General features: G+C 26.8%; 1 protein-coding gene across 1 annotated transcript; it reads left to right on the plus strand.

Moving 5' to 3' along the window:
- Positions 1-1370: 1370 nt before the first annotated feature.
- Positions 1371-7662, plus strand: LOC135926369 (uncharacterized). Its single transcript, XM_065462221.1, has 8 exons — positions 1371-1432; positions 1475-1604; positions 1645-1787; positions 1830-2033; positions 2915-3292; positions 5907-6058; positions 6784-6996; positions 7229-7662. Exons 5-8 carry the CDS (start codon positions 2960-2962, stop codon positions 7455-7457), a joined length of 927 nt encoding a protein of 308 aa, XP_065318293.1. The 5' UTR covers positions 1371-1432; positions 1475-1604; positions 1645-1787; positions 1830-2033; positions 2915-2959; the 3' UTR covers positions 7458-7662.
- The last annotated feature ends 5683 nt before the right edge of the window (positions 7663-13345 follow it).

The raw sequence follows: 13345 nt of genomic DNA on the forward strand, positions 1-13345 counted from the left end.
AAAATAAGATTAAAAAAGGGGGGAAAAAGAAGAAATATATATATTAAATTTTTAAACTATTCTGTGTAATTTAGATAAATGAAGAACTTTTGGCTTCTTACATATCATTAGTAAGGGATAAAAAGGTTATTAAAAAATAACATATTAGAATGAAGATAGTAATTTTATAATAATTTGGAAGAAGGTAAAATAAGAGAGTAATAAAATTATAAAATATATTAATATCATTTTGTTTGAAACCATAAGAATATTTGTAAATTGACATTATTAATGCAAGAATTATTTGGTTCCAATTTTCCTAAAAGGTAAAGTATGAAATATATAATATAACTTGTAATCAAAAGAATAGTTTCCATTATATCATATTACCATTTAATCCCATTACATTTATAATCCTATTCACATCTAATGTATTTCCCATTTCTGTCTTATACATCAATTTATGCTAATCTTTATATATTCCATGTGATCCTAGAAAACGATTCATAAAGATTTTTCCAAAAAATTATTTCAAGGCATTTAATATTTATCATTGTTTTTCTTGACAATGAACTATCTGTTGTAGCTCTATGTGTTTCCATATGATCCAATATCTATTTCTCACTATAATTTGGTTTAATAAATCTTGTGAATTATTAAAAGTAGCCTTTATGTTAAAATTTTTTTTCAGGTTTTATTCACATAATTAAAACATTAATTTGGTAATGATTACACAATATTTTCGAATTTCTTTCTTTGGTAATGATTGCAGTTAATTTTCGAATTTAACATATGGACTTAATGAACGAAAGTTTATTTATCAGGAGTTAATAAAAAGGTATAATCGGGTGTTGTCATAATGAAAGGGAGAATTATACTAAAACTGCAATAAATAATATCTCCATACTTCTCAAGGGTTATTTTTTATTAGTTACCAAATGCATATGTTTAATATGATACAACTATGCTAAGAATTTCTTGAATCGTATGAAAAAAACCTAACCAAAAAAGTGCTCAATATTTTTAAACATGTTGATCTTTTGTCCAAATACGGACATAGACTTTAATAATAAATGAAAATGAGAAAATTTATATTAAAAGTCAAAAATATCTTTAATACTATATTTATTTATGTTATTTTAGAAAGGTTTTAAAAAAAGTGATATCGTATTTTTGTTCTTATAATATGAGTCTTCATTTTATTGAAGGAATCAAAATCTGTGTATATTATGTATATATAATATTAATATCCATTTTAGATTAGAAGATATCCCATTATAATATTAGAGTTATAAGGGTGAGGAAAAATCAAAGTAAGAACACTTTAACTAATATTGATCACTAACGCCATCTAATTTAAAAATATATGATGCGGCTAGAATATACTAATCCCAAAATATTCGTAATTTTGTTGAACATAATATATCTCATAAAATGTAATTCTTATAGAAATGTAAACACTAATTTTAAATATATCTTATAAATTATTTATTAGGTGTCATTTTATTGGAATCCGGGTTGTGACAGTGAAAAATGTATAAAAATTAATGATTCTTATATTAATTTTATACATGTTGTTTCACAAAGTACAAATGATGATATCCATTTTATATGGACTACCTTTGGTAATAAATGCTATTATAATATTACATGCTTAAATATTAGGTGTTCCATCTTTCTATCTTTTCTACACCTCACATAATACTACATTAGATGTTAACTGGCTCAAATTTTTATCCAATAATCCTGATCAAGCCATAATTTTTAATGGAACTATAATTTATAAATTTGCATTATTTTTTCCAAATGTAATTTAATTATACATGTTATTATGTACCATTTTTAAATAGTTAATAGAGACATATCTTAATAATACCAAATTTGATGGATATATATCAAAAAAGAAAAGAGAAATTATACACCCAAATATAACAATTTCTTATAATTTAACTGAAGTTATATGGGAAGATTTTAGAAAAACATATAATATTCATCAAAATTTTGGAATATTAAAAGGACACCATAATAAATCAAACACAAATATATCCTTTAAAGTAATAATTTTTTTATTATTTATAAAATTGTAGGGATTTTAAAGATTGAAATAGACAATAATTAAAGATATTTATCTAATTGGTGGTAAAATAATCTTTTTCATAATTTATAAGCGTATATATCTTTTGGTTAAATTTAATTGAATGTAAAAAACATTTGAATATTATTTCAACAAGAAAATAAATTAACCTTTACATATAGCAATAATTTAAATATTTTATTTATAGCCGCAAAACAATATACAAACAGATAATATAAAATTATAACAAAAGACCATTTAAATATATAATAGAATAATATTAATACAATAATAAAAAATTTAATTTTTTTTATTAATCTAGAAAAATAGTTCAATTCTTTATATAATTATGATGTTTTCATATATTTGACAATGCTAGTATTAGTTTTTTTGTAACATTTAATTTTTTTTAAAATATTCATGAAGAGAAGAGGGGGGGGGATTGGGAAAGCTCTTCCATTCATTACCTGTTATCACCATGATACTAATAAGTAATAACTGATATTTAAATATAATAAACTTTATAATAATTATAATATAATGATGCTTGATTATCATCAACACCTTCAATAAATACTTTATATGTTTTTGGTTTATTTATTATAGTCATTTTTATTTTTATTTTACAAGGCATTTTACATTATATATGCTCCTTAATAAAGATGTGATACACATTATTTTTTAAATGGGCCCATGTTAAATGATGTTTAAGATATAATCTTTTCATTTTAAAAACATTTATTCAAATTATATAGCACTTGATAATTAACTTATATTGTTCTTTTAAATATATAAAAATTAATATAGGTTAATTTTTTACAATGTCTTTTTTATTTATGCTTTACATCTTACATTGATTAGATATCATTCTTCGACAAAGATTCACGTTCTACAATTTACCCTCATATGTTATACACAGTAAACTCAACTGAGTTTTTGTTGACCCTCAATCAAACAACTCACTACCATGAAAATGAATCATTAAATCCAGAGATTGACAATTTTGATTTGCATCATGCCGCACCATCTCCTGATCCTGTTATATTCTCTAAACCAATTTTGAGTTTGAGAATAGTTGTCATTGAAAGTAAGTTCCCCAAAGATTTTGGCGATGACAATTATTTTTATCCAAACATGATTCATAATACTACCTTTTGCATGGAGAGCGAAGATAGAGATCCATTTATATATCTTATCAAAAAATCCATAGATGATGAATACACTCCGGGCCTCTTTAGGGTACTAAAAATATTTTATTTATCAGTCATGTTAACCGAATGACATTTCAAGGCTGTCAAATTTATTTTATTTTGACAATAAGTATTTATTTATAAATGAACTAATTAACTATCGATATTGAAAGAGATTCAGTTATTTTTTAATTCATTACCTCAAGATGCTACTATATTAAAATAGATTACTTTTCTGTTAAATAGAAAATCTTGATTTTTTTTATAATAAGTATATGGCATTGATTTTATATATATTTAAAATATGAAAACTACTTTATAAGGAAATCTGCATATCATGTTTTACCAGGCTTCTTTAAAAACTATCATCCTTGGAGTGTAGACCAATGCTCTGGTCCTACCCATACCATGAACTGGACAAATTTTTGAAAAATTTGTCCTGAAGATGGATTTTAAAAACAGTAAAACTAATTGGTTTTGTCAGGCTGAATTTATGTCCACTTTTTAGAAATTTAGTACTGTCGGCTGGACTGGTAGATCTTGGCTAACTGCCTTTTTTCTTTTTTACCTGCTAAACTTCTGTATTTATTATAAAAAAATAAATGACACGATGATAGCACTATATCTTAGCATAGTGATATCTCCTTATAATACACTGTAAATTCCTTCAAAGTATAATTGGGAAATGACGTCGGCGAATTCGGCTCAATATTCAGGCGCCTGCCGCAGAAGATCTGTTAGTATTAAGGCGTTTTAATTTATATTAACTTCTTTCAAATTTGAACTGTTATCTCTTTAAAAAAAACTCTAAGGCCAAAGTGATAATTTTTGGCTAAAAACTTGATTTCACCAAATTTTTAACCGGTTAAAAATTGGCTTAAACGGCTAAAAATATAGTAATTATCCAAGTATATTTTAAAGGGAATATACATAGTTTTTAAATTATCATGAATCTTGAAACTCTTTATTAATAACTCAATATATCGCAAACAAATCATGAAATATATAATGTAAAATTTTGAAAAAATTTGCATCAACGGGATTCTATTTTTTTAAAGCCTTTGACCAGCCTTTAACCTTTAAAGATTAATGATTCACATTAGAGAAATCTTACTCTATCCCGTTAAATGCAACAAAGCAATTCCCTTCTATGAGATCATGGTGCTGAGACCCCCTCCCTTAATAGAATGTCATATGATACAGGCACGCCCCCCCCATTAAAGGTTGTGCTTGTACATTCTATAGCTTAAATTAGCTTAAGATCATAATAAAGTTACATTGTGTTGTTAATTGGTAATCATTTTGCTAATATTTTGCTCTGACATTGTATGTGGCACTGACAGTCTCTATACACCGCATTGAAAATATATACGTGTTTTTTTAAATCACTAATTCTTAACATATTTCCTAGTTCTTTTACAGCATGCAAGGTTTTACATAATCTGAGTAGGTGGGGTATGCATCATTTGCCTTCATATATCGTTTAGACTGGACTTTATACTCATAGGGGGTAGGGGTGTAAAATATTTTTAGTGTATGAGACAAATCTAAAGCTGTTGCCTCCAATTTGAAGCTAGGCTGAAAGATTATAGTAATTGAAGTACTAACTGCTTTGTTTTTTTTAAAATGTGTCTTAAAAATTTTCTATTATAATATAAAAAATAATTTAAAGCTTTTTTAAAAAAAACTTTAGCTTCATGCTTGTACTTAACAAAGCTTGAATACCTTTGTTTAATGTTTTTAAATATAATTAATGCATCAATTTAAAAAAAATATATATTGATGTTCAAAGAATGAGAATAATTTTTTAAAAAATAATTTGGGAATGGGGGAGAGCTCATTATATAATTTTATATTCTAAAAAATGAAAGGGGCCACCTTAAAATGACCATCATGTTATTGATGCATACCACACCCCCATCTAATAAATTTATTACATCATACCCCAACCACGATATAGGGCTACTGTAACCACGACATGAAAGAATGATTTTCAATCTTTTAATATATATTTCTTTAAATAATGAATATATAGTATATCGATATATATTATATTTATATTTGTGAGAAGGAATTACGTAATATTTAGAAACACAAACCATCTCTGACTCTGGGTACAAATGAAATGAGTACATGTGGAAAATTTTTTTAAAAAATTTCTAAATCCATATTTAATTTAGGATTTTATTTTGATCTTAAATATATCACTAGTTCATTCTTGTTTTTTGATGATATATACTGATGTCGACTATATATTAAACATTGATTGTACCCAAACCTTACCCAGAGTTAGTTTTTATAGAGGGAAATTTTGAAAAATAACATGAATTTCGGAAATCAAGAAAATATGTTTTTTGATGATATATACTGATGTCGACTATATAATAAACATTGATTTTACCCAAACATTACCCAGAGTTAGTTTTTATAGAGGGAAATTTTGAAAAATATCATTAATTTCGGAAATCAAGAAAATAGATCTTTTATATTTGATTTATGACAAATAAAGTTGTATACAAAACAATTTAAATCGTTTTTTGCTAATTATTATAATATTCTCATATTAATTTTAGAAGACAAATTCAGGAATTTTCAGAAATAAAAATATGAATTAGTGTTTACTAATACCATATTTATTTTTATTTCTATTATATATTCGTAAGATCGATGAAATCATTTCTAAATCTTCTCGCAGGCAGCTCTCTGGCTACTTGCAATGGAAACCTCTTTTCTTTGACAGACTCTTTCCTACTAATTATAGGGATTCAAAACCTGTCAGCCTATCCCAGCTCAAATCCTGCGTCGTGTCTAATCAGTAAATATTATTATATTTTTCTGAGTGATGATATAATTAATCAACATTTATTTAACCTCAAATATTGACTTTATACCTTTTTATTAACTCACTAAAATTCTAGTTCTCCTTAAATTTTATTTTAACTACTTTATTCAAAAAATGTCCTTATTTTATCTAATATATATTGTCAAATTTATATCAATAGAACCTTATGTATTCAATTCCTCTTTCATATAGTTTGTAATTAATTATATTTAACCTTATATATTCATAATATCCTTTCTCCTTATATCATTATTTACTTTTCTTTTTTTTTCCATGGTTTAATCTGCTCCAATTTTCCTATAATTTTATTATTGATATTTCTTTATTATTATTATTATTAATATTTCCATTCTAATATCCCTATATCATATATAAAATATATATTTATAAAATTAAATCTAATTATATATTCATCAAAATTAATTGTAAAATTTCATTCATACCAATATACATACCATAATTTCACTATTTCTCTCTTTACTCTTACCATTTCCATCAATCATCATTACCTCTTCTATTATGCCGCACACCCCGGTGTTTGAACTAGTTGAACCTGTTAGTGTTTGATTCCCCTGTTCTTATTTATCATAAGGCGCCATTTTTATATTAGTAAATATCATAATTTTTGCAATAAGACTAACATTTCTGAATAGTTCATTATGTTTTTTTTTTACAAAAAAATTAATTATATTTCTAAGATTCTCAAACAACCACTCCTCATTGAATTACTCTCTTCCCTCATTCTTGCATTCTATTTTGGTGGACAGAACATTCCGTAATATATTTCCCGTATGTAGTAAGAACGCCAATCTGATCCTTCAATACGGGGACATGAATTTTATTTCCTCCGACTCCAGCTTAGGAGGCTCGAATGAATACGATTCCACATCTTTGGCTCAATATATATCGTGGTATTTCTATTATTTATTTTAAGTGTCATTGCATTTGTCACTCATTTTTTTTTCACGGCTCGGATCCTTTTCGAATATTTATCCTTTTTTTTAATTTTAGAGTTAAAATTTTGTTTTTAAATCATTTTATTTGCAAATATATTTGATTTAAATCAATTAAAAGGCCTAAAATTTTATTGATTTTTTTGTTTAAAAAAAAAAATTAAAATTTTTATATTTTATTATAAAAAAGGCAATGCGTTTTAGGTTACGGCCATCCGCCCAAGGACTCCATATCGTTTTTCATAATTTTATTGATTAGTTTCGGTTTCGGAGTACCTTTATCCCTAGTCTTTTTTGCTTACACCTTTGGTACCCTCAAGATCTTGAAGAGTCTCAGAGTTGATGGAAATGATTCCGACTCCAAGGAACCTAGCGATACGGCATACTTATTAGCGCCGGATATTAACAAAGACTCGTGAACGAATTTTGGAGGATGTTTGCTTATAAATTTTTGAACCAATAGAATGCTTTTATTTTTATTATTATTACATAATCACTTCTTACAGAAATTAGAATTTAAAAACAAGATTGTGTTTTTATATATACATTTATATTGTAGATTATTTATTTGAAAAAAAAATTATTTTACAAATATTGTAAATAATAAAATTTAATATATAACGGTAGCAAAGACGAACGATAATCGAAAATAAAATTAATTAAATTACTATTTTATCATTTATCAGTCATATTTTATTATTTTTCTCTCGTTACTTTACTAAAAGAAAATAAAAGCGCTACTTCAATTTTTCGAAAAAGTAATGCCGTTTCTTGTTAATTTTTTTAATATAAATAATATAGTAACCTTGATTTTAAATAAGATTAGAATTTTTTTATTTTTGTATAAGATTTTCAAAAATATAATTGAAAAGGAAATGAGCCTAAAAATTTTGCTAGTTATATTCTGAAAACTCGGTTGAAATAATCTAATTAAAATATTTAATTAATAAAATTTAAAAAAGGCATAGAGCCCAGGATGGAGATAAATTAGTTTTACATATCTCAAGAGATATTCTTTGTATGAGATATAAATTTTCTTATCTCCAGTGATTGTTTACCTAAAGTTTTTAAAAAGAGAATTTCACCTTCGCCGAAGCTCCCTAATGTGGTAGTAATAAAGGGTAGAAATAGTACATTTGCGAATATTTGTTACGTTTGGTTAATTCGGCTGCCGCAATGGATGCGTAATGTACGTTCGATTTTGCCTATACAAGTATAATCACATGTAGGCCTTTCTTGCGTCTACAAAACGAAACGCGCTACAATTTTTTTTGTTGGGGGGGGGATTCATAATCTACAATAATCAAATTATGTTATTTTTGCCTGCTTATTTATGAAATAAATCACTATAATTTTAAAAAAGTAACACTGTTACTAAAAAACAATATATTTTATATTTATAAAAAAAGAACCTCATATTCTTAAATTAATGAATTTGATTAATGTTGTCAAATATATAAGAGTCCATGACGTAATACTTTTTTGAATTTAAGTATCTAAATTCGGCGAGAAAATTCTTAGCTAATTTTAGATGAAATGAAAATTTTAATAATTTTTTCTTTTAAAATATTTTCAACACTCATATATTTGTTTTATTTTTCAATCTATGTCAACCTTTAACAAATAATCTAAATATTGGGTTACTTGGTGGTCTAATTTGCTTAATCTCCGTTCTTGATAATCTGAGTAAATTTTCTTGATTGAAGTAAGATTCTTTTTTAAAAAAAATTATAAAATATATAGTATTATAATTAGTATAGTTTTATGTAATTTCATAAATCAAATTTCAAATTAATATACTTTACATATATTAAATCTATATTATGTATAAAAATTAAAGATATATGTATATAAAATTTTTTTTAATTTATACTATCATTATAAATCTTTATAAAAACACAACAAGAAAAAAGGGAAAAATAATAAAAAAAATTTATAAAGAAAAAAAAGGAAGAATGTCGTGTGTCGAACTAAGAGAGAAAAGTGCATGTTTCGAAGCAACATTTGTAGTTCCCTTTTAGGATTTCAAACTGAATTTTTTGTTTGAGGGATGGGGATACGTTTTTAACCCCTGTCCTAATTGAAAATTTTCTACCCAATTGATTTAAAGTTTTTATATATTTGGGGCCGGGGTTTCCTAAATATAAAAGAATTTAGAAGGGACCTATATTTATTTCATTTTCTGATTTCTTGGAGTTCCAAGAGGTCATAATTTTGATTAACCAGAAATAAGGCAACACATGAGACATTCCAGACAAGTCTTTTGCCGCCGAGCCAAGATGTTAAAGGCATGCCATCGGGACGCTTACCATACTCATTTAGGAGACTTAACGGCTTCTTACTAATTGGGGAAATCGGCTAAAATCAAAGATTTTCAGATCAACCTATTTAGAGTCAGGTCGGAAAAAACGGCCACTGACTTTGAGACAAGAGAAACAATATCTTGAAAATGGATCAACTTGCTTATTGCGGGCAACACAGATGTCAACAGACGGGATAAGAAATAGCCTATGTCCACTGGTAGTTTGAAACTCATAGTTTGTGAGTAACATTTACTTTTTTCCACTCGGAATCGCGTCTAGCCATTCATGGCCGTTAGGTTTTTTTTTGTGTTTCTGATCAGTTGAAGGTTATTTAGATCGGGGCACAAAAAATTTTTTTAAATGCACATTGAATCATGGGAACTAGGAAGCTCTTTAAATGACTGGAAACGGGTACTCGGATCCTTGGAAAACTATAGTAAGTCAAGGTTGTTTGGCAAAAGTCAACTCTGAAGGATATCTTTGAAGAAAGAACATAAAACCATATCGAACCCGAAAATCTAAATAGTGTTTATTTTTTTTATTAAGAGATTGATTTTTATTTTTTCAGGTAGGTACCGTTGAGTAAAGTTTGGAAATATTTTTATTACAATTTTGAATTTAATCAGTTATTAACAATAATTCATGTTTTGATTGTATAACTTTTTTTTACAATTTTGTTCATTTTCGATTATATTTCATATAACACAAATTATTAGAGACCCAAAGGCTCTGGTATACGGGCCGAGGCCATATTTTTTTTTAAAAAAATGCCGGACCGAATATTGTAAATATGTAGGTTTTTATATATATAACTTTGTTTTCGATTAAAAATGATTGGTTCTTTAGAATTCAATGCCCCTTCCAGGAATCTTAGTGTGTCTAAACCAGGTTAGACCATTGAGTCAACTATACTTATAATTTTTACATTTATAATACTATTTGTAAGAAAAACTAAGTTTATATTCGCTCCCCGGGTAAAATGACTTTTTTTTTATGGGTCGCCAAATTTTGTTTCTTGTTCAATAAACCCTGATAGATCTGTTGAATTTATTTTTAAACTCAGCTAACGAAAATTGTATTAATATTTGGAAGATATTATTAATATCTCCTATAATTTTTTTTAAAATTTGAAACAATTGCATAATGAAAATTTGTTTTAGATTAAAAATTCTTACGATATAAATATATTTTTGCCGGGAGATTATTTAGATAAATACACGGTCTATTTAAAATCAAATAACTTATCTTTCATTAATTGGTAAGTTACACATACACCATAAAAAAATATATCAATATTCAAATTGCATGGAAATAAGTTTAAATACTTCTTTTTGTACACATGAAATAGATATATGAAATAGAACAAATCAATAGAAATTAATTGGTTATCTAGGCTATTTTAAATATACACATAACCCGCCTTAAAACTTATTTAATTGTTTAACAAAGATATAAAATGCGAATAATATATTACTTGTAAAGCGTCCACTCCACTATTTATTTTTTTTGTATATATATTTTCATTAATAATTTTTTTTTGAGATAAATAAAAATTTGTCAAAAAAATATAATAAATTCTTATACATTTAATTTAAAAAATATTCTAACGACTAATTTCTTTAATAGTAAAATGATTTATTTCTTCTATTTTCTCTGTATCGGTATACATATGTGTATCGGAGGAGCGCCACCACCAAGTAATATACGAATCACATTTAAATTGATTTTGTTTTAGTAGTAAGACCTTGCCCACCTGGTTGGGTGGCACTGCCCGATAGTCAAACCTGCTACATATTCATTCCGCAACCGCTGCCGTGGCAAAACGCCAAAGCCTTTTGTTACTCAATCGCGCCAAATTCAGCATTAGGTATCATAGATAATGCTCCAGAATTGGTTAGCGTAAAATATTTTGACTAGTATATATAAATATATATTGTCGTCTGAGAATTAGAATATTCCATCTCCTCTTTTTGTAATTTTACAGGTATAAAGTTTTTATTGTTTTCAATAGGATGGTCAACCTTGTATCGAATTGAGTTATTTTATTATTTCGGATTTTTTCATGTAAATAAAATGATATGATAAATAAAGAATTGATATATATAAAGTCATTTTTGACAAAGTAGATATATAATAATCCAATGATATATAATAAGATATCTAGAAAAATTGGTTTGTTTTATAAAATTTTCTCACTTTTTTGATATTTAATTACATTTTTTTTTTTTAAATTATATAAATACAGAGTTTGGTATCATCTTTAGCACAAGGCGCTGAAATATGGGTGGGAGACGAGATATCATCGTAATATAATCTATTTTTTTTCTCATCTCATCTTAAATTATGCCTTAAAATGTCCTTAGGAGTTTATACGAAAAGTCTTGTTTCAAGGCTGCTTTCTATTCTAATTCCATAAAATTGGTGCTAACGTCATGCTCAAATCTTCTTCCTTTCGTTTGCGAACTTGATATAAGTAAAGCTAATTTATAATATAATTTATTGTATTTTGTATAAATTAGGTCCATCCCCTTGTAGACTTTATCCACCCTTTGAACCAGGGGTAACATTTTACCCTCATCTTTCCTTACCTTACAAATATGTGGAATGCTCTATGGGAAGAACATTTGTTAGACTCTGTGCCAAAGGTACCGTTTACAATCCTAATTTGCGAGTTTGCGATCATCCACGCAAGAAACGAGCTGCCTGGATAAATAAAAAATGCCCGTCTAAACGTCAAACCTATTCTGATTACAGACATTCAGAAAACCCTTATTATAAATCATCCAACTCTGATTACGATCGTTATCTAGAAAAACCTAAGTATCCTTCATATATATCCAATTATCATCCTTATATATCTGATTACCCAAGGGAATCTGAATATAAACCTAAGAAAAATAATTATCAATCAAATCCATTTTATAGAGACTACGCCTCATCAAATTACCAAGCATCAAAATCGAAATATCTGCCCATTTCTTCTGATAATTCTTACCCCTTTCCTAACCAACCTGCATATCTACCAGAGAGACCTGATGAGATACCTATATATCAACCAAAGCCATACAAATACGCACCTAAGAGGCCAATTTACAATGATCGCCCTATATTATCATATGATAAACCTATATACAACCTTCCAAAACCATATCCCGAAAAACCAAATTACAACAAGATTGTGGTACCTAACAACAAATATCAGCCTAGCCCTTTCTATGGCCCCTCGTATAAAAAAGAGGCATCGTATAATTATGAGCCAAATTTTTATAGACTTCAGCCTATTGTCGATTACAATTCTGTAAATGTACCTCTTCCAGAATACTTTCCTCAAGACCCTTATCCAGAACCGTGGGGTTTCACTAATGCAACTTCACTTCCAACCACTAATACTACTCCACCTCCAACCACTTATAAAACTTCTCCTATAACCACTTATAGAACTTCTCCTATAACCACTTATAGAACTTCTCCTCGAACTACTTATAGAACTTCTCGAACCACTTATCGAACCTTTCCTACAAATACATATACAAAATATACTACCACTCCTACCACTCCTACAACTCCTACAGCTCCTACAGCTCCTGAAGTTACCACTCCTACTACTTCTACAACTCGATGGGCCCCATAAATAATTTTTTTTTTGCTTTATGTATTAAAATATTGATTCAAATTTATCATTGCAAATAATAAAGTTCATTTTGCGTTAAATGGATTTAAGGAAAGATATTTGAGAAATGTCAAGAAAAATAAAAATAGCCACTTTAAATTATAAGCTAGAAAAAAATTAATAATGATTGGATTTGCTGGTTATCAAAAAATGTTTCTTGTTAGATATTAATTAAAATACATTTTCTTTGTAAAGAGGTTTCAATCACGGGAAAGAACTTTTATTATTTTATGAATAATTATTTTTGTATAAGAATAATTTATACATTTGATCTTAGAAGTTATAATAAAATTATAATAGTTTTTGAATACTGAATTTTGAAATTTTTCTTAGT

Source organism: Gordionus sp. m RMFG-2023, chromosome 3 (assembly GCF_954871325.1).
Source record: "Gordionus sp. m RMFG-2023 chromosome 3, tfGorSpeb1-WG-v2, whole genome shotgun sequence".
NCBI classification, from domain to species: domain Eukaryota; kingdom Metazoa; phylum Nematomorpha; class Gordioida; order Chordodea; family Parachordodidae; genus Gordionus; species Gordionus sp. m RMFG-2023.

What these genes read in the sequence shown, in the direction of transcription:
- LOC135926369 (XM_065462221.1), top strand. Translation starts at nt 2,960, where the DNA reads ATGTTATACACAGTAAACTCAACTGAGTTTTTGTTGACCCTCAATCAA. An exon ending in TCCTGCGTCGTGTCTAATCA is followed by an intron (nt 6,059 to 6,783) that starts GTAAATATTATT and finishes TATATTTCTAAG; the next exon opens with ATTCTCAAACAACCACTCCT. An exon ending in TTGGCTCAATATATATCGTG is followed by an intron (nt 6,997 to 7,228) that starts GTATTTCTATTA and finishes ATTATAAAAAAG; the next exon opens with GCAATGCGTTTTAGGTTACG.